This window comes from Capricornis sumatraensis, chromosome 5 (genome assembly GCF_032405125.1).
Source record: "Capricornis sumatraensis isolate serow.1 chromosome 5, serow.2, whole genome shotgun sequence".
Classification (NCBI taxonomy): domain Eukaryota; kingdom Metazoa; phylum Chordata; class Mammalia; order Artiodactyla; family Bovidae; genus Capricornis; species Capricornis sumatraensis.
This window is the reverse complement of record NC_091073.1, coordinates 49,431,815-49,455,941: the sequence shown is the minus strand read 5'-3', so window position 1 is coordinate 49,455,941 and position 24,127 is coordinate 49,431,815. Positions and strand designations below refer to the sequence as shown.

At 39.2% G+C, this 24,127-nt stretch overlaps 2 protein-coding genes across 4 annotated transcripts in view; one reads left to right on the top strand and one right to left on the bottom strand.

Moving 5' to 3' along the window:
• Positions 1-1,293: 1,293 nt before the first annotated feature.
• On the bottom strand, positions 1,294-16,169 carry PSMC2 (proteasome 26S subunit, ATPase 2). Its single transcript, XM_068972568.1, has 12 exons — positions 16,047-16,169; positions 14,331-14,368; positions 13,725-13,806; positions 12,536-12,635; positions 7,632-7,763; positions 7,122-7,194; positions 6,648-6,743; positions 5,821-5,985; positions 4,859-4,946; positions 2,387-2,589; positions 2,194-2,290; positions 1,294-2,107 (listed from the first exon to the last, which is right to left on the bottom strand). The coding sequence occupies exons 1-12, from the start codon at positions 16,114-16,116 to the stop codon at positions 1,950-1,952; spliced, it is 1,302 nt and encodes a 433-aa protein (XP_068828669.1). The 5' UTR covers positions 16,117-16,169; the 3' UTR covers positions 1,294-1,949.
• A 3,612-nt stretch (positions 16,170-19,781) lies between these two features.
• Positions 19,782-24,127, top strand: part of DNAJC2 (DnaJ heat shock protein family (Hsp40) member C2) — a 30,691-nt gene continuing 26,345 nt past the window's right edge. For 2 of the 3 annotated variants that reach the window (XM_068973339.1, XM_068973338.1), the window contains exons 1-2: positions 19,782-19,957; positions 22,015-22,205. In XM_068973339.1, coding sequence (XP_068829440.1) covers positions 19,894-19,957; positions 22,015-22,205 — 255 coding nt within the window. In that variant the 5' untranslated portion in view covers positions 19,782-19,893. The remainder of the gene's footprint in view (positions 19,958-22,014; positions 22,206-24,127) is intronic. The other variant, XM_068973340.1, reaches the window with a different exon arrangement.

Genomic DNA, 24,127 nt, shown 5'->3' with positions numbered 1-24,127 from the left:
GAGTGCTGATAAAGTATCTAATTCTCCAAACATATAGCTGACCAAAATGCACACAATGGTTTTTAATTCCTTCCCATAGCAAAACGTTCAAAAGCCAGGACTCCAAGCCAGGTAACTTGCCTGCTGTCTGACTTAGGTTTAATATACTTTGAGCATCTCAAAAATCCACTTTGCCTTACCAGGTTTTTCATTGTAACCAATGAACCTGGGCTTTGTGGAAATTAAATTTTATAAATCTAATCACATTTTAAAAATGTTATTTAAAAGGTCATTACAGTATTTTTTGAAGTCAGAAATCCTTTGTATTCTATCAGCATGCTGATACATGTGTAAACAGGTGTCTGTACACACAAATACATATTTTACGTGGAGGCAGTTACCAGTGAATGTGTTATTTTCTTCTTTTTAAATGGAATACAGACATGCTACTCTAGTTAGTGTTGATGCTATCTGCATGCATGTGTCTGGGCAGAGACACCCATATTTTTCAAATAATTCATTGTGTACTGATTTGATGTGTGGCCAGTAGATTTTCATCATGTAATGGAGATGTCAAGATTATTCAGAACCTATAACAGGTTCGGCCTGAGTACCACATATCTAATTTGAGCTGTTTCAAATTGATCCATCTGATGTATGTGGTGATATATGAACAAGTGCTAAGACTTTAAAGAGTGTGTTCTAACAAAACAGAACAAAAACATAAATCTTTAGTATTCACTTACAAGCATCACTTGGAAATGGTTCACTTTACTTCATACTTCTTGAAAGACTATAGCAGGTTTAGGGAAAAGCGTTTCTGATCAAGTTCACAATAATGAAAAGAGAAGGGAGGTTGGTTGGATTTTATGAATGAATGGCTTTAATTTTTCTGCTTAAAAATTTTCTTATTTAAAGATTTCAACGCAACGCTTAGGGCATTTTCTATGTTGTCAATTTTTTGTGAATTACAATGTATTCATCTCTATTTTGCATTACTTGTGAATACTGAACTACAATAAAAATATTCTTTATTGTGTTTGGGTCTCAGTGTTTGGGAGGGGCATAGAAGGGGGTTATTGTGGTGAAAGAGGGAAGGAATTTGGTGGTGGCGGTACATGAAATAATTGTAAAGAACTTTGTTTAGGATTCTAATACTTTTATTTTAGAAATACTTCAGTGTAGACCAGAATTCTTATGGGAGCTTTACCAAAATTTTAAACCATTAAAGTACTTTCTGTATAAGTACTTTTCTGTATAAAGCCAATTCTGGGTTTTCTAAATGATATTATTATAATACATATAATAATATGTATTATATATTATTCTACTTTACTACTTTGCTAGTCATTAATATCAACAATCCTTAATTAATTTGAAATCAACTTAAATGGCAAAGCAAAACACATTACATCAGATGCTTCTTACACTTTAAACAAAGTTTAGCCAAAGCTTTATTATTCAACACTGTAGGAAAAAAAACAACTACTGAAACACATGTGATCGTGTGCCTTGATCGGCCACTGTGATGAGGGAAGAAGAGTATTATGGATAGAAGCATCAGCACTGGAGCAGTTAAACTTGGACTCGAATCTCAGCTCTGCGACAAGGAAACAAGTTAGGAAAATTGTGCATCTGTTAAATCCACCTCACTGGGCAGATACAGTGGCAGACACAGTGAGATAATGTAGGTACAGCGCCCTGCCAGCATATGTCTAGAACATACGTGGTCAAAGTGAGCACTTTACAATTTGGAACCTTTAAATGGTTAGTGAGTCAAAAAACAGCTTTTCTGTCGAATGGCATTAGATATCACCCTTTACTGTACCGCAGAGGAAAAAAAAAGGCATCTGGGAAAAAAGCATACAATTTTGAAAACCATTTATTTTGTACGTGAAATGGTTATTAAGAAACCTGTATACGGTTAGGATTCCAATGAAAAGAAATGTTTTCGCAAACACTGCCAGGGCTCAGTTGTATGTCATATAGCGGGGAGTAGCACTGAACTTGGCATAGGACTTAATGACCTTATTTACAGCTTCCAAGAAATCCTTCTCAGTAGCAATTTTTCGCCGTGCTCGGATGGCAAACATACCAGCTTCTGTGCAGACACTTCTGATCTCAGCACCTTTCAAACCAAAAGAAAGTAACAGGCTTAAAGAAAGCAGCCCAGACAGACAGACCGAAAAACAGAAGCAAGATCTTTCCACCTACCAGTGCTATTTGGACACAGTCGTGCTAACAATTCAAATCTGATATCTCTTTCAACACTCATTGAACGGGCATGAATCTTAAAAATGTGAGTCCGACCCTGAGAACGGGGAAATTGACAATGTTAAAATGGAAAATAGCACAGGAAGGAAAAAATTTAAAGAATCCCTTTTCTACAGTGAAATGATGTTCCCACCTCTAGATCAGGTAAGCTAAACTCAATCTTTCTGTCCAGTCTCCCCGGCCTCATGAGTGCTGGGTCCAGAGTATCAGGTCTGTTTGTAGCCATCAGCACTTTAATGTTGCCTCGAGGATCAAACCCATCCAGTTGATTGATCAGTTCCAACATGGTCCTCTGCACTTCATTGTCACCCCCAGCACCATCATCAAAACGAGCCCCTGAGAAGACAGGAGGAAAGACATGATCTTCACATTCATTCAGAGAAGCACTCTCTGGGGAATATCATGCCCTCCAGCCCAAAGGAACCTCTCAGTTGTAAGTAAATTCTGTAAGAACAGCCTGCATTACACAAAACCATTAGAATTCAAAAGCAGAGACATTACTTTGCCGAATAAGGTCCGTCTAGTCAAGGCTATGGTTTTCCCAGTAGTCATGTATGGATGTGAGAGCTGGACTATGAAGAAGGCTGAGCGCCGAAGAATTGATGAGTTTGAACTGTGGTGTTGGAGAAGACTCTTGAGAATCCCTTGGACTGCAAGGAAATCCAACCAGTCCATTCTGAAGGAGATCAGCCCTGGTTGTTCTTTGGAAGGAATGATGCTAAAGCTGAAACTCCAGTACTTTGGACACCTCATGCGAAAAGTTGACTCATTGGAAAAGACTTTGATGCTGGGAGGGATTGGGGGCAGGAGGAGAAGGGGACGACAGAGGATGAGATGGCTGGATGGCATCACTGACTCGATGGACGTGAATCTGAGTGAACTCTGGGAGATGGTGATGGACAGCGAGGCCTGGCGTGCTGCAATTCATGGGGTCGCAAAGAGTCGGACTCGACTGAGCGACTAAACTAAACTAACTAAACTATCATAGGTTTATTTAACATAGGTTCCTTTAAATAAGTATTTTTTTAAAATCTTCTTTAAGCAATTTTGCTTTTTAAGTCACTCAAGAACACCTCTTTTATTTGACACAACATACACCTGGACTAGGTAACAAAAATACATGCAAACTTTAGCACTATAATGGTATTTGATTATATGTAAGAAAATGCCATGCTTTTGTAAAACCGTCAAAAATATGGCTAAATCCATAATACAGTAGAACTGTAACAGCTTACTATCACACCAATTCGGATACATTAGAATAGCAGTGTCAATACTCGCCTTCATTGCAATCAGTATAGCACAAAAAATGACCTCCAAATATATATATATATATATTCATTTTAAAATTGTACAAATACATAGTGTTGCATTAATGTATTATGTACAGTATCAAACACCAAAATGAAAAATTGTTAAACGAGATTAAACATGAACCAAAATCCAAGTATTTTCTTCTAGTACCCTAATACAGTTTTATACAAAACTGTACCCTAATATGGACTTCCCTGATGGCTCAGAGGGTAAAGCGTCTGTCTGCAATGCAGGAGACCTGGGTTTGATCCCTGGGTTGGGAAGATCCCCTGGAGAAGGAAATCGCAACCCACTCCAGTACCATTGCCTGGAAAATCCCATGGACGGAGGAGCCTGGTAGGCTATGGTCCATGGAGTCACAAAGAGTCGGACACAACTGAGCAACTTCACTTTCACCTTAATACAGTTTTATTAAAATCCACTTTGGAAACCACGGATTCAGAGCATCCTCACATCATAACGCTTATTCCTAAGGTATTACAAAAATGACATCAGGGTCACCACCACATCTATAGACTGGACAAATTACGGCCCTTGAACATTTAGAGAAGAATGTCCAAAGCCCACAATACCCATCGAGTCTAAAAGCAAGGCTAACAACCACAGTCCCCAACCACTGTTACAGTGTCCACTATATTTTTTTGGTCACTGAGTTCATTAAATCACAACTGTCTAGTGATATAACGCTTCTGCAGGTAACAGGGACTATTACTTGTATAGATTTTAACAACAGCCAAGGAACAATAAAACTATGGAATTTTCAGAGTCTACCACATTTCTTACTTATTTCAAGCTTCTCAAAAACCCATGAAATAAAGCTGTAATTATTCTTTTTATAAGAGAAGCAAACTGGAGCTCAGAGTTAGTTAAGACAACTTGTTTAGATCGCACAGCTAATATTGTATTTCATCAAATCTATGAAGCCAGTAATAATATTTTATGTACATTTTATGAACTACTACCAATTAAATTATGCCTCAACTGCTTTCTGATCCAATTAAGTGAAGCTGTATCTCAATTAAGGAGTTGCCAAAGTATGAAAATACGAGTTCTGTGAATGAAATTGGGAAAGTTCAAAGATAAAGACTTTGAGAAATACCGACGCTATTTAACGCTTTTCCCCTTTATGGCATAGTCCTACTATTAGATCTGTAGCTCTCACGTGCCAAAGCTCATGAAAGAGTCGGAATCAAAACTTCATACAAGATTAACATGTCAGGGACCTTCACACATACTACTATAGAATCCTCATGAAACTCAGTCTTAAAGTTCTCTAAGATACCATTCATACCTCCAATAGCATCAATTTCATCAAAAAAGATAAGGCAGGCTTTCTTTGTTCTGGCCATTTCAAAGAGCTCTCGAACCATTCGAGCCCCCTAATGAAAAAAATAATTTGTTAATTCAGACCTGGTTTAAAATCTTCTTAAGAAGTTATGCTTCAACCTTTTCAGTATTTCCTGCAAGCATCCTCAACTGTCATTACCTAAAATTTTCTCACAAAGATTAAAGTGTGTTACCTATTCCATCAAATTAATCTCACTAGGTTTAAAGCACTATTAAGTAATTTCATGATTCTGCACTTATTAAATAGTCAATAACTTTAAGACTTGAGATCAAATTAACACATTTGAATAAAGGTACCATTTCAATCAATAAAACTTGAAGAAATGAAAGAATCTGATCACTTGGCATTTCTGACCACTGAATTTGATTTGTAAGTTTTGATCAAAGAATAAAAGTATATCTCCACATATGAAGATCCTTTTCTAATTCTCACTGTAAGTATACTAATCATTAACATTTCAATGTAATATATTCAGCCCTAAACTTACTCCCTAATAAAAAAAAATGTCTGTTTGTATGTGTACATACACCATCCCCCACATACATATATAGACATTCTCCAGTCTCTTTTTCAAAAGAACATAAAACACGGCCCCTGAAGTGAACACTCTTTCTAATACATTCTCTGGGCATTACTGGGGTATTTATCTTATAAACCAAATCTGTAGAAAATGGTACCCTTCAGTAGGGAGCATACTGATTAAAAATGTTAAGCAGTTGTTTATTTCCAAATAACTACAAGGGAAGACTAGTGGCTTCTAGACTTCTAACTACTAATTACAATCCATCAATCAAAACATTTCAGGTCTCAAGCTTTCAATGGGGAATCACCATTTTAATTTCATCTATGCTTTATAAATCTTTCACAGAGCTACATATTCCTTGATTATAATCAATTTACTTTACCTCACCAACATACTTCTGTACAAGTTCAGATCCAATAACTCGAATGAAGCAAGCATCAGTCCTATTAGCAACTGCCCGAGCACAGAGTGTCTTGCCGGTACCCGGTGGACCAAAGAGCAGCACACCCTTGGGAGGCTCAATGCCAAGGTTAACAAACCTCTCTGGCTGTGATGGAGACATAATTTTCACACTTACCACCTCTCTATAATAAAAACAGGACTATCTCTACATCAGTATTTTTAAACCAAAATTATTAAGTCCATAATTTATGTATTTGATCTAAATAAGAATTTTACTTATTCTATGACATAAGATCCAGACTCATTAATACAAGGCTGAATGGCTTTTAAAGATATCCTACTATCCAGGGTTAACAAAAACACTTTTTTCCCCTAATTAAAAAAAAAAAAGTTTAACAAAAGTATTATCTCATATTTAATATCTTGGTTTTTTGCATTATTCTCTAAGCTTAATTTGATTCAATTTAAGCCCATTTCTTCTTGATATCATTAAAACACACTGCTTCTTTTATAATAACCTACCTATAACATATGTAACATATTTATAAAGGTTATATCTCAACCTCCTTTGTCACTCTAAATAGATTTTTCTTTTTTGAATTGGGTTGGCTGCTCAATCCTTTTGCCTTCTCTTCTGGAACTTCCCAATTCTCCACACCTTTACCCTCTACCCCATCAAAATTTTTTATTTAGGAAAATAAAAATATCTAAAATGAATATATAAGCAGAACTTTAGTGCACAGTAGGCAAAAGGCTGTCATATCTTTGTACAAAGAAATTTAAAAAGCAACAGTCTCAGCCACTTACATGAAGCAGTGGGGTCTCAACTACTTCTCGAAGTTTCTCAATCTGTTCCTTACAGCCACCCACATCACTGTATGTAACATCAGGTTTTTCCTCCACCTATGAGAAGGATGAAAATGTACAACACAGAGCCACACACTTTTGAATACTAACTGTTCTATCCAGTAGAGTAGACCCTATACCCTAAAGAAAAATCAAGACTTACACCAAGTAAGAATTTCAATAAAAATTGAATACACTGCCAGTGTCCTAGACTCACAAGCTATACCACCTGTTCTAACACTAAGTGAGAGACAAACTAGTAAAAAACTGATAAAGACTTTCTCACCTGAAAAATTATTTTTAAAATGTTGGCAACTCTTCAGTGTATGTGTACACATTGATATGTTTTATCAGTTAAAACTTTCAGCACTTGTTGATACTAATGCGACTGTAGTCAGATTCACGCCGCTCCTTCTCCCTCCTGCAGTTTCTTACCTGCATCATGGTGACTGTTGGGTCAATCTTAGGAGGCAGTGGGATGTGAATCTGGTACTTATTTCTGTCCACACTAAAGAGGTTAGAAAAAGACACAACTCTTTAACTCAGTAACTCGTAACTCATAACTCAATAACACATGCAAAAAAATAGACTGAATTATCATGTGTTCTATATACATTAATTACATTAACTCCCTTAGTCCTTATAACCATCCTAGGGCAGATGCTTCCTCCACCTACACCATGTTACCTTAAATAGACCAGCAAGCTCAACTCTAAAATTCTGTACTTACTTTAACCCTGATATTTGAGGCCATGAAAGGCTAAGTAGGGGTGGGAGGTCAGGAAGCAGATGCAGAAGAAAGGATGTTCAAGCACAGTCCTCTACTAGATCACCCCCTGGTATTGCATGACACCCAGTTCATTCACTCAAAAGAAAGTCAAGGACATGAATGTGACAGGGCATTTTTAATGAAAGACGAGTATTCACTGTAGATAGAAATCTTACCCAACTCTCATCCCTTCTTCAATGTCGGTAGGTGCTACCTGATCACTGAGGTCCACCACAAACTTGGCAAACTGCTTCACATTGATGATGTACTTCGGGTCCTCTGAGTCAGCATTGATTATCTTTGTGCATCTAACATGGCAAAAGGCTTGATTAGAGTAAGGAACCTGAACCACTAATAATGAACTCAAGTAACTGGATTCTCTCCTGGGCAAGCAGTACACTACCGAGCAGGTGTAAACTGCAGAAACTGGGCCACTGTGAAGGATCCTTCGCTACAGAATATGCTCAATCCCAAGGGTCTGCTCAGCTTTAGTCAAGCCACTAAAATTTCAGAAGATATATTCCCCTGGAAAATTAAACCCAAATAGTTCATCATTAGGAAGTTCCCTTTCTTGATTTTTATAACTATATCCCTTTATTAGTGATACTCCTCTGTATCTTCTGGTATTCTCCTTTTTATTTTTCTTATTAAAAGACAGTCATCTCATCTTACATCATGTAATAAGTGTGTTTTCATTTTTCCCTGAGTTTATATTTCAAACCCATTCTTACTGTTGCTGCTATTTTTAACTTAAATATATTTCTTCCTATGGGTTATGGTGAAGGTGAATTTGCTATCCCACATACATCACAGGTGGAGAAGGAAATGGCAACCCACTCCAGTGTTCTTGCCTGGAGAATCCCAGGGATGGAGGAGCCTAGTGGGCTGCCGTCTATGGGGTCACACAGAGTCGGACAAGACTGAAGTGACTTAGCAGCAGCAGCAGCATACATCACAGGAGAAAGTAATCTATTCCCTATTTGCTATACTATCTGCTTACAGAAGAAACACAAAAACAGAACTCATATGAGAAAAAGCTTATAAGCTATTGCAACAAATACAGGGAAATACAAAATAGTCTCTGTAATGTGCATTTAGGCAGAGCTAAGAGTAAGGTATGAAATTAAAAGATGCTTACTCCTTAGAAGAAAAGTTATGACCAACCTAGATAGCATATTGAAAAGCAGAGACATTACTTTGCCAACAAAGGTCCGTCTAGTCAAGGCTATGGTTTTTCCTGTGGTCATGTATGGATGTGAGAGTTGGACTCTGAAGGAGGCTGAGCGCCGAAGAATTGATGCTTTTGAACTGTGGCGTTGGAGAAGACTCTTGAGAGTCCCTTGGACTGCAAGGAGATCCAACCAGTCCATTCTAAAGGAGATCAGTCCTAGGTGTTCTTTGGAAGGAATGATGCTAAAGCTGAAACTCCAGTACTTTGGCCACCTCATGCAAAGAGTTGACTCACTGGAAAAGACTCTGATGCTGGGAGGGATTGGGGGCAGCAGGAAAAGGGGACAACAGAGGATGAGATGGCTGGATGGCATCACCAACTTGATGGACATGTTTGAGTGAACTCCAGGAGATGGTGATGGACAGGGAGGCCTGGCATGCTACGATTCATGGGGTCGCAAAGAGTCGGACATGACTGAGCGACTGAACTGAACTGAAGAATAAGGTAAAGAATGCTTTGTCCTTGCAGCATAAATTGTGGACAGGACTCCATTTTCTGTTATTAGCCAAAGTCTACCAGGGAAGTATAATTTTATATAAAATATCCATTACTACTTTATCTGACAGACCCTGCCAACACAGATACAGATTTTTTTAATCCTCAGCTGAGAAAGTATATATACAGGGACCTCAACTTGCAGAACATTGAAGTAAAGAGTTTTGAAAACCTGCTCATCCTTAAAAGCAAAGAGAACACTGGCAAAAACAGTCCAAATCAACATTCTCAGAATTCTGGAAATTAACTACAGGTTTGGAAAAAAAAAAAAGGCTAAATCCCAGTAAGAACATTGAGTGTTTTGCATTTAAACTCACTTTAATCCCATAGCCCTCTCCCCACCTCTGCGGAAGACTTGAAAGCCAACAGCCTCTCAGCCATGGTAAAGGTGGAAACAAGCAGCCTCCCTGAGGGAAGGCAGGGATGAAGAAATGGAGCTCCTCCAAAAGCCCAGCCTCAGAAAACTCCTGACCTGTCTGACAACTGGCTAAAAAGCCCCATTCTCAGGATCTGTTTCTATCTGACCTGACTCAGAGTTCACTGTCTACAGATGCCCTCCCCACAGGGCATTTATTGGAAACAATCAGCGGCAGTTATTTAACATCAACTGGCTGAAGCAACATTTACCAGTTGGAGATTACAAGAGGCTGACCAAAAAACTTCAAAACAACAGGAACAAACCCTGGGGAAAGGAGAAATCTGGGTTCCAAAACTGACATCCAGTTTCCATCAGTTATGAGACACAAAGAGAAGTAAGATACAGCCCATACACAGGGGAAAGGCAGTTCAAGGGAAGACACTGGTCTTACTAAACAGAATCTTTAATCCGTGTCATAAATGTTTTTTTTGAAAACCAAAGGAAACCATGTCTAAAGAATTAGTGGGAAGTGTGAGAACAAGGTCTCACCAAACAGACAATACCAATGAAGAGAGAAATTGGACTGGAATATTATTTGGCTATAAAGAATGATGTTCTGATACAAGCTACAACATGAATGAAGCTTAAAACATTATGTGACACTAAAGTCAGAAACAAAGGGTGATATACTACATGATTTCGTTTACATGAAATGTCCAGGATAGGCAAATCCATATGGATAGAGTAGATTAGCTGCTGCCATGTCCAAAGAGAAAGGGGAATAGGTACAGTTAATGTGTTTGGGGTTTCATTTGGAGGTGATGAAAATATTCGGCAGAGAGTAAAACAGAAGCTATCAAGAAATGCTGGGGCAAGGAGCAGGAGGGTGGTAGTGGTGGTACTAACTTGACTGAAAATGAGGCAGGTGTGGAGGAGAGGGGAAGCGTGATTAAACCTAAGTGAACCTGCTGCTGACATTCCCTAGACCCCTACCTCCATTGTTCTTCCAAAATACTGGAGACTGGAAACAACAGGAGACAGAGGACAACTGCTCTAGAGAAAATGACCGTCCAAGTGAAAAGATCTAAAGATACTGACATTGCAGGCTCGCCAGCTAAACAGTCAACCATATAAGCTACAGTGATGTTTAGGGCAGACATGCTTCACTGCCAAATCTAGAGCATCTATCGGCTTTTTTGCCTCCCACTAAAACAGAAGCCAAAGATTGTCAGACATCTAGCATAAAAGACACACACCATGCCAACCAGCACAGCCACTATGGAGAACAGTGTGGAGATTCCATACAAAACTGTAAATGGAACTGCCACACGACCCAGCAATCCCACTGCTGGGCACACACACCGAGAAAACCAGAACTGAAAGAGACACGTATACCCTAGTGTTCACTGAAGCACTGTTTACAATAGCCAGGACATGGAAGCAACCTAGATGTCCATCAGCAGACGAATGGATAAGAAAGCTGTGGTACATACACACAATGGAATATTACTCAGCTATAAAAAGGAACACATTTGAGTCAGTTCTAATGAGGTGGATGAAACTGGAGCCTATTATACAGAGTGAAGTAAGTCAGAAAGAAATACACCAATACTGTATATTAATTCTGTATCATATGTGTATATCACATATGTATGGAATTTAAAAGATGGTAATGACAACCCTATATGCAAGACAGCAAGAGACACATGTAAAAAACAGCCTTTTGAACTCTGTAGGAGAAGGCGGGGGTGGGATGACTAGAGAGAATAGCATTGAAACATGTATATTACCATATGTGAAACAGATGACCAGTCCAAGTTTGATGCATGAAACGGGGCAAAGCCGATGCACTGGGACAACTCAGAGGGATGGGATGCAGAGGGAGGTGGGGCGGGGGGCGGTTCAGGATGGGGGACGCATGCACACCTGTGGCTGATTCATGTGAATGTATGGCAAAAACCACCACAATATTGTAAAGTAATTCGCCTCCAATTAAAAAAAAAAAAAAAGACACCAAGCAAGAAAAAAGGGAAAAACCATCTTAGAGGAAACAGAAACCTTCCAATGTAGCCTTAGCTTCCTTAGAGACGACAACATATTATGACCATGATATGAGAACAGGACATTCAAAAAGCAACAAAACATACACTGAAAGAAAGAAAAGCTCCAGAAATTAAAAACTGAAGTGAGAGGGGGAACAAAATCAATACATGGACTCAAAGTTCAGAAAAGATCACGAAAAAGTGGAGCAAAAAGACACAGAAGAGCAGGAAAGAAAGATTAGCATATCCAAACAATCCAGTCAGTAACAGAAGTCCAGAACAGAGGACCAAGAAAATGGAAAGAAATCATTCACAAATAGTTTCAAGAAAACCTGCACACTGAAGGACATGGGAGCCCAGCATCACAGGTAAAAAAACATTAAAGAAGTAATAAGAAGTAGGTATACTAGTCATCAGCACAACACAAATTAAAGTGAGCTGGGTTTTTTGCCCAAATGGCAAAAGTGCAGAAATCAATAATCACGTATCTTAACACTGATCAGGCAAACATACATTTCCCTCAAAACCTTTTGGTTAAGAGTTTAAACTGCGAACCATTTTTTTCTCCACACGTTTCTTAACAGTAAATACCTCTGTCCCCATTCCACTTCTAGTAAGCTATGCTATAGGTATGTATGCACACCCACAGAAAAATATTTAACATGAGTGTTCAAAGGAGCACTGATGCCTGAACATCATCACTTATGAACAGTGAGGAGGGAAAGGCAAGTTTTTGCATTTTGCTCTGTATTTTCCTATATCATTTAAATCTTTTATATGGTTATGTCTTTGCCTATTTCTTGAATTATTACTAAAAGCATAAAATTTTAACCCCAGATACTTCTGGAGAAAGCTTTATTTACTTGGAATATGGAATAAAAATTCTTTAGGAACTATTGCCTTATACTCAAAAGTACAGATAAAAAATAAATTTCCAGAGACCACTATGCATACCTCGCAACCTGCAAAGGCTGTTCGCTCTGGAGTGTTTGCTTATCCGCAGCCAAATCCCAGAGTGCTGGTGGGGCCAGGCCAGTGTCAGACTCTTTAATACCTATATAAAGAAATATCACAAAACTCACTGAAATGTACTGCAAGCTTTCTCAACCTCAGCAATACTAACATTTCGGACTGAGTAACTGGTTGCTGGCGTGGTCCTGTGCATTCCAGAATGGCTGGGAGCATCCCTGGCCTCTAGCCACTACATCACTAGCACCACTTCCCCCTCAAGATAGGAGAATCAAGAGAGTCCAGATATTGCCGAATGTCCTAGGGGGATCACCCCAAGTGAAAACTACTGCCCCAGAGTACACATAGGCCAAAAAAGTAATGTCATATTTGACATTTTTTTGTGCAGGTCAAATACTATGAAAGTTCGCCACTCAAGTTCTCAAGAAGTTTCCAACTACTAGACCACAGTCTGCTTACTTCAAGCAATAAATACCATGTAAGATATTTTTATTCAAGAAATTCTGACTTGTTAATTAGAGTCTATTGAATTTGGCCTTGACCAACAGAAACATCACTTGCTTAAAGGATAATGTTTCTTAATCGCCAAGCATTAAACTTGCTTGTAGAAATAGTGAAAGAGATTATTAAATGAGATCCAATCTCTTAACAGATAAGGGGAATTTTTTTTATATTTCATTTTTTAGTTTTTTCTCTGTGAAAATAAAGTTATATATACTGCTTTACACACTTGGGCAGAAATAATACATAATTTAAATCTGGAAGACAGGATTTTATAATACTCCTTGTTAGCAATTAAGAGTAGAATAGGGATGACTAACAGTAGACATAAAAAACTTCAAAAAATGAAAGAAAAAAGGAAACAATAATAAAAACTTAGAGTGTATTAATTATTAGTGCATATCCATTATATTCACTAACGGATTTTTGTGGTTAATATGGAACTTTGGCCCTGATTCTATGGAAGAATTCTCTTCTATTTTGGCTTTTAAAGTGAAAACAAACTATTTATAAGAGGAATAGCACATTTATTTGTAGCAAATAAAATAGTGTTTGGTAAAGGATGACTTTTTTTAAGTGTATGATTAAAGAGTAACATTTGTATTTCTGCTCCTTTGATATAATTAAACCATTACACATAAAGAAAGGAAACAGGAATAAAATATATTTATACCGGTGAGCTCATTAATTTTCTTGAGAAGTTGTTGAATGTCATCTTCAACCTGTTTGATCTGCCTAGAGTAAGTACTCTGACCCTAGGAGATAAAGGATATCAACAATTTATTAAACTATATTAACAAAAACTTTTAAGTTACACTTGTAATAGCTATTATTGTCCTAAAGCTTGTAAAATGAAAGTAGAGTTTCTCATTTTCAGAACAATTCCTGAACCAACCTATGCTCCCCAAGCAGGCAACACACCATCATGCAAAATAACGAATCAACATGATGCCTGAAATTATCTAAAATTGAGGCCCATTTCTATGCATTAAAACGTACCATTTCAGCTAATTCATTTTCACACATTTTCAATATAGTAAATTTTTGTGTAAGTTATTTCAATATCTTTCCATATTGTATCACACTTTAATTACAAATAGTATAAAAATAATGTATAAGCTTCTGATTTAGTCTAGATAGAAACTGTAGATATATAATTTTTTTCAGTGAAGATTAAACTGCTGAGAGTCTCTTCTAACTATTCTGGAAAGATAATATCAACAAGAGTCCTTACTTCAACACAACACATCTGTATTATGTAGATACTGAAAGGACTTACATAAGTTTTCAGCAAGGCAATATCCCCTTCATCCAGCGCTAAAAGAAGAGAGATAATACATGAAATTCAAACAAAAGAAACTTGAGCTCACAATTCTTTTCTGTTCAAATCAAACTATGCCAACTGAGAAGAACTGTGCAAAGTTGTAGTGATATAAATATAACCATCAATTAGTTCCTGGACTGAAGGAACTTTTATCTAACTGGGCGAAGGCAGATTCTTAACGTTATATAAAATAGCTTCAGAGTGATATGACATAACAAGAACCGAGAGCCCAGAGACTTTAAGAATCAAAATGACTTGAGCACTAGTCCCAGCAGGGTCATGCATTTGCTAAGTTACCTTGGAAAAACCACTAATTTCTCTGAGCATCAGTTTTCTCACCTGAAAGAATGTTAGTCTCAGTGTTTCTTTAAGATAAAGACATGGATTTAGAAACACAAAAAATTCCACACACGTTAGTTATAACTGTATCCAAGGGACAAACCTGTTAATATGTTTATAGAATTATAACTTATCCAGAGAAATACACAGATGAAATGTTAAATCAACGACTAAGTTTTCCACTGGGTAACTGAGCATCTCTTTCAAGGAAAAAGAGTGACATGAAAGTGGAGAGGAAATGTTTCTTTGAGGGGTGGGTGACTATTAAGAAGAAAGGGTGCTACGAGAGGCTGAACTTGTTCAGAAAGTAAAGAGTTAAGAGAAAAAAAAACACAAAAAAACCCACTGTAAGAACATTTTAAAATAACCTATAAGAAACAAAGCAGCATAAACATGAGAGTACAAAAGCAAAGAAATCATAAACGAAAGTGTCGCAGGTAAAGGGTCAAGTGGTATGGTCTCTAAGGAGAGTAATCCAGCACTGTCTATAAAAATGTCAAAAAAGAAAAAAATTCAACTGCATTTCTAAAATTTACCCTACAGCTTGTGTCCGTGCATGTGGTAAGAGTCTCATGAACAAGGTTATTCATTGCTCTATAATGGCCAACAGATTAGAAGAAAACGAAATGTCCATCAATGATGATTAATTCATACGTGACTGAAAGTCCAATAATTTGGATTCTACACAATTCACACTGACTCTATATAATGATATAAACTAATTCTTAAAACATACTAAGATTTTAAAAAAAAAGATGTACAGAAATTTACATTTATGCTTTTTCTTTTTTAAAATAGAAAAGGAATATACAAGCAAACTTGCTTGTATGTACATAGAAAATGTATAGAAAGATGAGGCAAAATGGCAAAATCAGCTTCCTCTGTGGAGAGATGGCTGCGGTCAAGGATGACGCTTTTCAATTTATCTTTTTCTCTTTGGGGTTTTGAATCATGTGAGTGCATTACCTAGTCAAAGAAATTTTTTTTTTTTACAGTATGTCTCAGGATCCTGGCTATGCAGTGATAGCAGCAAGTTGTCACTTGAGGGAGCGGAAGAACGGAAAAGAGGGTCCAGGTAAGCAACCACCACCAGGCGGGGAACTTTTCAAGGCCTGCAAGACCAAGTGGAGTGCGAGATTTCTTCAAGACCTGAGAGCTGCATGTGAATAAGAATTTCGATCAGCGAAACATGAACACAGGACGTGGGACTGAAAGCCGGTTAACCCGGCTGCCGCACCGACAGAACGACAACCTGGAATCCACTCCCCTCCCCCCACGCCGGGCCAAGACTGGTCCTGACGCGGCCTGGAGCCCCTGCCTGTGTCAACTGACCTCGGATGGGCTTGTCGTCCTTCTCATCTTCTTTAGTTTTCCTCTGATCAGCACCGAGGTAATCAGGCATTTTAAGGGATCCAAATACCTCAGCTCCTCGGTGATTACACAGCACCTTCCTCGCTTCCGGTGGTGCCCCCACCTTTCCCTTCCTCACCGGAAGTAAAGCCGGCTCCGCGGCCTTTTCACTGCGGCGCCAGGCAGAAGAGCGCCCCGGAGGTCACACGCTGGCGTTGCACCCGGCGAAGCGGGAAAGGGGGAATATATCCCAGTTTGAGGGCGAACGTCGCTCTCCTTCAGCCTCTCACTGTGGCGAGGTCCCTCAGCAACAGATTTCAAGACCAACACAGACTCAGGTTGCTGAGTTTAAATCCTGCTTTAGTCATTTACGCTATACTTTGGGGTAACTTCTTTAATCTCTGTGCTTTAATTTTCCTCTTGACCTCAGAGTATTGTGGAGGTATTAAACAACGACGTCTGTAAAGTACCTGGCTTATTAGATTCGCAGTGGGTAGTGGCTTGTTTTATAGAGTGAAGGTAAATAGGAGTTGTTCATTAATTTGATGTTAACAACGGATGGGGAGGTAAATTGTTTCCATTTTTGAGCTCGCTGGTAAGGAGTGGTACAGTCTTCAGATACAGGGAAGTCAGGGAAAACAGGTTTTGAAAGAAACGAATTCAGGAGATGAGGAACAGAAGAGAGCAATTGGGAGACAATTGTAGTATTTGGAGGAAAAAAAAAAAAAGCCTGACCCTTCTGTACACAGCAGTGAAAAGGCAACCTACAGAATGGGAGAAGATACTTGTAAGTCATGTATCTAATAAGGGGTTAATACACAGAATATATAAAGGACTAAAACTTGGTCCAAAGGTTAGAACTGGAGGTCCAGAAGTTGGGATGCAGAGCTTTTTCACTGTGGGAGCCCAGGTTCAATCCCTGGTGGGAGAACTAAGATCCTTTAAGCTATGTGGTGTCTTCCAAAGAGAATAGAAAAATCTAAAACTCAGGACAAAACCTGATTCTTTGAATAGACAATGTACTTGAATGGATATCTCTCCAAAAAAATTCTACAGATAGTCAACAAGCACAGGAAAAGATGTTCAGCATCATTAGGCCCTGAGGAAATGCAAATCAAAACTGTGAAACATCCCTTCATACCTGTTAGAATGGTTATTATCTTGAAAAAGGCTGGTGGGGGGGGAGTGTTGGTGAGAATGTGGAGAAAATGGAAATATTAAAATGGTGTAACTACAATTGAAAACGGTATGGCAGTACCTCAGAAAGTTAAAAATGGAATGGTCAAATGACCCAGCAATTCAAGTTCTGGGTGTATACACACAAGAATACACACAAGCAGGGTCTCAGAGAGATAGTTGTACTCCATATTCGTAGCAACGTTATTCATGATACCTGAAAGGTGGAAGCAACCCAGTCAACAAATGAATGCATAAATAAGATGTACATACAATGGAATATTATTCAGCCTTGAAAAAATCTGACACATAACCACTTGTGAGGAAATAGTGGTGTATGATTCCACTTATAGGAGTTACCTATAGGGGTCAAATTCAGAGATGGAAAGTTAAATGATGGTTGATGGAGACATAGGGGTGGTGGAAATGGGGAGTTGCTATTTAACACCATGAGTTTCAGTTTTGCAAGATGAAAAGAGTACTGGAGATTGGGTGCACAACAGAGTGAATGTACCTAACACTACTGAACTGCACACTTTAAAATGGTTAAGATGAGAATTTTATGTGATTTCTCTACAATTTAAAGGTTATGATGAGAATGGATGGAAGAAGTGTGAGAAAAAATTATTAATATTAAGAAAATGGAGTCATGTTATCTTGAACCTTGGAGACTGTTTTAACAGTGGTTACATTAATAAAGAGCCTCTTGATGAAAGTGAAAGAGGAGAGTGAAAAAGTTGGCTTAAAGCTCAACATTCAAAAAACTAAGATCATGGCATCTGGTCCCATCACTTCATGGGAAATAGATGGGGAAACAGTGTCAGACTTTATTTTAGGGGGCTCCAAAATCACTGCAGATGGTGGCTGCAGCCATGAAATTAAAAGACACTTGCTCCTTGGAAGAAAAATTATGACCAACCTGGGACAGCATATTCAAAAGCAGAGACATTACTTTGCCAACAAAGGTCTGTCTAGTCAAGGCTATGTTTTTTCCAGTGCTCATGTTTGGATGTGAGAATTGGAATATAAAGAAAGCTGAGCGCTGAAGAATTGATGCTTTTGAACTGTGATGCTGGAGAAGATTCTTAAGAGTCCCTTGGAGTGTAAGGAGATCTAGTCAGTCCATCCTAAAAGAAATCAATCCTGAATATTCATTGGAAGGACTGATGCTGAAGCTGAAACTCCAATACTTTGGCCACCTGATGCGAAGAACTGACTCATTTGAAAAGACCCTGATGCTGGGAAAGATTGAAGAAGGGAGGAGAAGGGGACGATAGAGGATGAGATGGTTGGATGGCATCACCGACTCAATGGACATGAGTTTGAGTAAGCTCCAAGAGTTGGTGATGGACAGGAAGGCCTGTGCAGTCCATGGGGTTGCAAAGTGTCAGACATGACTGAGCAACTGAACTGAACTGAACTGAAAATTAATAAAGAAAGAGGTCAATAAGAGTTTTAGTGGGAAATTGATTAGCTTAGTTTTGAAATACCAGTTTTGTCATGTGACATACACAGGTAAAAGTCAATGTATTTTAACAATGAAAATTAATTCCTAGATTATAATTTGCTTATTTCTGGTTCTCTTTGCAGGAAGAGTGGGTACATCAAGTCTTTTCTTTTGCACAATCTAATCCAGATACTCTGGCAGGGCTAATGGGAGTGGGAGTTGGGGGGTGGGAGGGTCTGTGAATTTTCACCCATTTTCCTTTTGCTAATTCTGGCTTTTTCCTTCAGTCCTAGAAGGAATCATACAGCTGAAGTATAAATGTCTTTATGAACAATTTAGTCCCAGAGTCCTGTAATTGGGAATATCCTGAAAGAAAACTTAATGCTCCTAGAGCAGTGTAAAATGATTGTTGGCCTTGGATTAGGATCTAACACTGAGAGGGGTTTCTTCTGCAAATGATAGGAGTGTTAAATGAGATACCACGGGTAAACTAGTAACAGCACAACAAACATTAGCTTCTATTATTTCTGGAGAAGGAAAAGGCTACCCACTCCAGTATTCTGGCCTGGAGAATTCCATGGACTGTATAGTTGATGGGGTTGCAAAGAGTCAGACATGACTAAACAACTTTCACTTTCTATTATTATTTAGGTAAACATAATTGCATTAGAGTTGTATGTACAGAATTCTCTGTAAACGTATAGGCTGTAACAGTTATTCTCAATACTAATTTGTACACCTCTTTTCACTTTTTATACAAGTAGAGCTACTACAAAAATGAACGGTTACATTCAGACTAATAAAGTAGTAGTAACTTAAAAAGGAAAAGAATATAGTAAGAGCTGCTTTAGAAAATCATGTTCTATGTATTGCACTGGAAGCGGAAATTAATCTTTTTTTTTAAACCAGGAAACAGATAATTCTAGGAACCTTTCATGCGTGAATCTTGGTCCCCACCCGGATGTTAGTCAGTAGAGGACCAAGGCAGCCGCACACGTTGGCGGAGGGGAATGGGGGTGGGATTGGCCTACGCACCACGAAGGATTCATCCCGGAAGTAGTTATTAGCAGTCTCCATGCGCCGGTTCCTGGACCTCGTCGAGCCAAGGCGCGAGGCTCGGACAGAGAGGTAGAGCTGGAGGGACTCTAAGCGCCCTCCTCCTGGGACGCGAGCCGCTGCGCCCGCGGGGCTGGCTCCGGCGTCGTCATGCTGCTCCTGCCAAGCGCTGCAGACGGCCAGGGCACCGCCATCACCCACGCTCTGACCTCTGGTACGTGCCCACTCAGCCCCGGCTCCGTCTAGCCTCAGCCGCCGCTCTCTTCGGTCCTCCACCTTGGTGACCCCGTAACCTCGCTCTCCTTGCCCGTGGCAGCTAGCTTATCGAGTGCGGGGCTGCGACGTCACGAGTGTCTTTTTGCTCCCTGTTACACAGAAGTCCTTCCCCGGACTGGAAGGAAGGAGGGAGGGGGGCGTCTTCCTTCTGCCCCCGCAATTTCTTCCTCGTGTCGCTGCTGCTGACTCATGGATCAGGCGGAGCAGTTCGGAACCGAACCCTTCAGTACCCTAAAAAGGTTCTTAAAAGCATCTCCTTGCCTAAGGCAAGAAACTGCCTGCAGCGAGCTCCCCACGTGCCTGAGCCCCTACAAAGCTTTGCTGCCGGCGCTCACTTAAACACCTCTCTCCCTCTGTACGTCTGCTCCGGCTTTGTTTTTTAGGTATCCCAACCCAAACAGTGCTCCTTATATTCGATAAGAAAAGACCACTGTGTGGTGGTGGTAAGATACATGTAGACAGACTTTTAAAGGCAGTCATTAAGTGAAACGTCCTATGTAAATCAACTCTCTTCAGTTTTGGGGGTTTTTTTAAGGGAAAGAAAGTTCCCCTGCTGCTGCAGCTTCTTAGATTTATAGCCCAGGATAGTCATAGTATTGTAAATTTAAAGAGTCTCTAGTTTCAGTGATTTCATTGATTATCAGAACTACTTATACAGACGCTTGTTGTATGTGATTTCAGACATACTTCGCGGCACATGTTGTGTTCCTGCTTACAGAGGTTTCTCTGTAATCTCGAAAATAGAAAGGTTTGAAAGCCACACCTGCACTACACACACAGGTCGTACTTCTTGAACATAGTGGTTTGGAATCTTCTGTGAATGGTAGAAGAAACCTCAATTTTCCTACTCAAGTAAAACAAAAGTGGAACTAGTTTTACAAAATTGTGGCTATTCAGTACAAAGAAAGACTTAAATCTGAGTTATTATTAGATAATACAGCTTTTTGCTTTTGTTTGAAATATAAAATTAAAATCAAGATGCTGACTTTTTTCCTGACCCAAATTACCTTTCTTTGTTAATGTACAAAGGTATAGTGACTTACCGCACTTCCCAGGAATAATGATAAAGACTTACTTTTACTTAACAGTTTGGGGCTTCCCTGGTAACTCAGATGGTAAAGGGTCTGCCTGCAATGCAGGAGACCTGAGTTCAATCCCTGGGTCTGAAAAATCCCCTGCAGAAGGAAATGGCAACCCACTCCACTATTCTTGCCTGGAAAATTCCATGGACAGAGGAGTCTGGTAGGCCACAGTCCATGGGGTGGCAAAGAGTCGGACATGACTGAGTGACTTCACTTTTCTTGCTTTTTTCCTTTGATTTTCAAAGTGCTTTCATAGTTTGTCATCCAGTTTTACAAGGAAGCAGATAAGTATTCCCATTTTACAGTTGAAGGCATCTCTGACTCATTTCAGATAGCTACTAATAATCAGACCCACGCTGAAATTCAGAGCTTTTGATTTCAGAGCTGTTCCACTAAAGCACAGTTTCATTAGTAAATTCCTGTTAGCTGCTTGAAAATTGTCCTTCAGAAAAAATCATTGCTAGTGAATTCTTAAAATGTTTGAAAGCTATCTAAATTCAGGTTTTAATAATTGAAATATTTTGAGTTTTTAGAAGATTTTTTTGATGAGGCTCTTTATGAGTTTATAATTATTTGTTGCTTTATTACAATTACTAGTCTAAAAAGAAGGCAGTTAGAAACATCTCTCCCTGTCCCTCATCTTCCTCTCATTTTCTCAGAAAAGTATCAATTTATTGATATTGCTGATCGTCTTGTTTTATCGGATAATTGGAAGATGTTGATTAACTCGGTAAATACTAGGAAATGATTATTTATTGCTTATCCTCATGTTAACTGGATTACTGCAGTTAGTTTCTCAGTTGATGGTTTTAAAATTATATACTTACGCTGTCAGTGGTTTGATATTTATTGCCTTGGAACAGATTTATTCTGTGCAATACACTGAAGCCTCTCTTAACACTTTCACTCACAGCCTCAACACTCTGTCAAGTTGAACCTGTGGGAAGATGGTTTGAAGCTTTTGTTAAGAGGAGAAACAGAAATGCTTCTGCCTCTTTTCAGGAACTGGAGGATAAGAAAGAGTTATCAGAGGAATCAGAAGATGAAGAATTGCAGTTAGAAGAGTTTCCCATGCTGAAAACACTTGATCCCAAAGACTGGAAGGTATTTAATATCTGAATCTTGTTCAGTCAGATGCAGTTTTCCATTATTAAACCATGGTTTTAAATGATTCAACAAAATAATCATAATTTAGCACCTGTTTATGGTCAAGTCCTGAGTGGGACAGCACTAGCCATAGGATGCTGTCTCTACTGGAGAAATCCAGAAAGGTTTCACGGAAAAGGTAATGTCTGAGTGGTCTTGAAAGGTTAAGTGACAATCTTTGAAGCAAGAGGGAGAAAAGGTGTTCTGGGCAGAAGGAATAGATATGCAAAGACACGAAGGAGTAAAAGAATGTGTGCTGCCTCTTCAGGACTTGGTGAAGGGTAGAGTAGCACATGAAAGGGTGGTGGTGAGAAATCAGGCTGAAAGCAGAATCTGAATGAACTCTGGAGTGTCCTTTGTATGCCATACCAAGGAAGGAATTTAAATTTGTTTTCAGGACAAGTAAGACATCATCAGAAGTTTCTGAGCTAATTTCAGAAAAGTAATTTCTGGTAGTACAGAAATTTGCTTGAAAAGGGAGGGCAGGATGAGAGGGGACTGGAACAGTTTGCTGTTATAGGGCTAGTGTACAAGTGAATGCTTGGTGCTTGAACTAAATTTGTAGCCAAGTTTTGAGACAGAGGAGAAAGATTTGCTTTGGGGGGAGGTAGACTTGACGAGTCTTGGAGACCTTGGTCGTGCTGCCCAGGAGAAGGGGACGTATTTGGAAGACCCCTGATCACCCCAGCTTGAGTCACCTGTTAGACTGTGGTGTTGGTCACCAGCACAGCACTGCAGGAAAAGGAAGTTTGTGGGGGGCATGGTGTTGTGTTGCTCTGCATCTGGAACTCAGACATATGTGGTAGAGTGAACTAGGGAGTTATGAGCGTTTACAGGGCAATTACTATCTTCCAACCCTGGCATCGGATCAGATCAGCTTGGATCAAGGTATAGAGAGAGACAGAAAGAAACCCCAGGACTGAGCTTTGTAGGGCATTGAGAAGCCAGTCAGAATAACTGGAAAAGCTACTGAAAGATGGGAGAAAAACAGTGGATTCACAGAAACTAAAGCAAGATAATGTTTCAAGAAAAGAGTCACCTGTGCTGCCAGTGAAAGTTGAAGTCAAATAAAGGCAGTTGGGTGATCTTGTATTTGGCAGTTGGAAATTGATTCTGAAGAGAGCAGCTTCATAACCCCAGGGCTGAGAATGGACAGAGTAGAACTAGATTGGAGTGATTTGAAAAGTAAATTCTAGAGGATGTAAAGCTAAAGGAGGACAGCTTTTTCAAGAAGTAATTTTGATGGGAAGCTAAGAAATGGAAGCAAGGTCTCAATGAGGAGCGATAACAGAGCATCTTCTACTGATGAAAATAATTCAGTTGAAATTTAGAAGACGGCTGAAAGATGGTAGCATTTGACAGACGTAGAGAAGATGGTGTTTAGAACCAAGAAGAGGAATGGAGTAATTTGTCTTAGTAAGACAGGCTTTCTCAGTGGTGAGGGAAAGGGAAAAGATATATGGATGCAGGACAGTGGCAAAAAGATGCAGGAATTTGAGTGTGGTAATTTACATAGTTTTCCTTAAGCAGGAAACAAGGCCATTGATGAGAGGGTGGAGCAGGGTCTATGAAGCTTAAGGAAAGACTAGAGGACCAAGATATGTAATAATAGTTGGAGAGAGTGGAATGAAGTGTGAGTGCCAGGCATAATAAAGGAACCCATCCATTGGGAGTTTGCAGTCCTGAATTTAAAGGAACACCAGTTGATCCTATTCGATTTTTTTTCTCCCATGTTTTATACCTTCAACTCCCCTTTGTTCCCACTCAATCTCTGATACTGCATACACCCTTTGAGTTCTGTTAGGAGCCTTCGCTCAAGTGCTGCCTCAGCCTCTAAATTTGCAAGGAAAAATGAAAGCAGGTGCTTGCTATCCAAAGAA

Coding starts and splice junctions, on each gene's coding strand:
- PSMC2 (XM_068972568.1), bottom strand. CDS start 16,116: ATGCCTGATTACCTCGGTGCTGATCAGAGGAAAACTAAAGAAGATGAG. Junction 14,369..16,046: donor GGACGACAAGCCCATCCGAG/GTCAGTTGACAC, acceptor CTCTTCTTTTAG/CGCTGGATGAAGGGGATATT. Junction 13,807..14,330: donor TTGCCTTGCTGAAAACTTAT/GTAAGTCCTTTC, acceptor TTTATCTCCTAG/GGTCAGAGTACTTACTCTAG.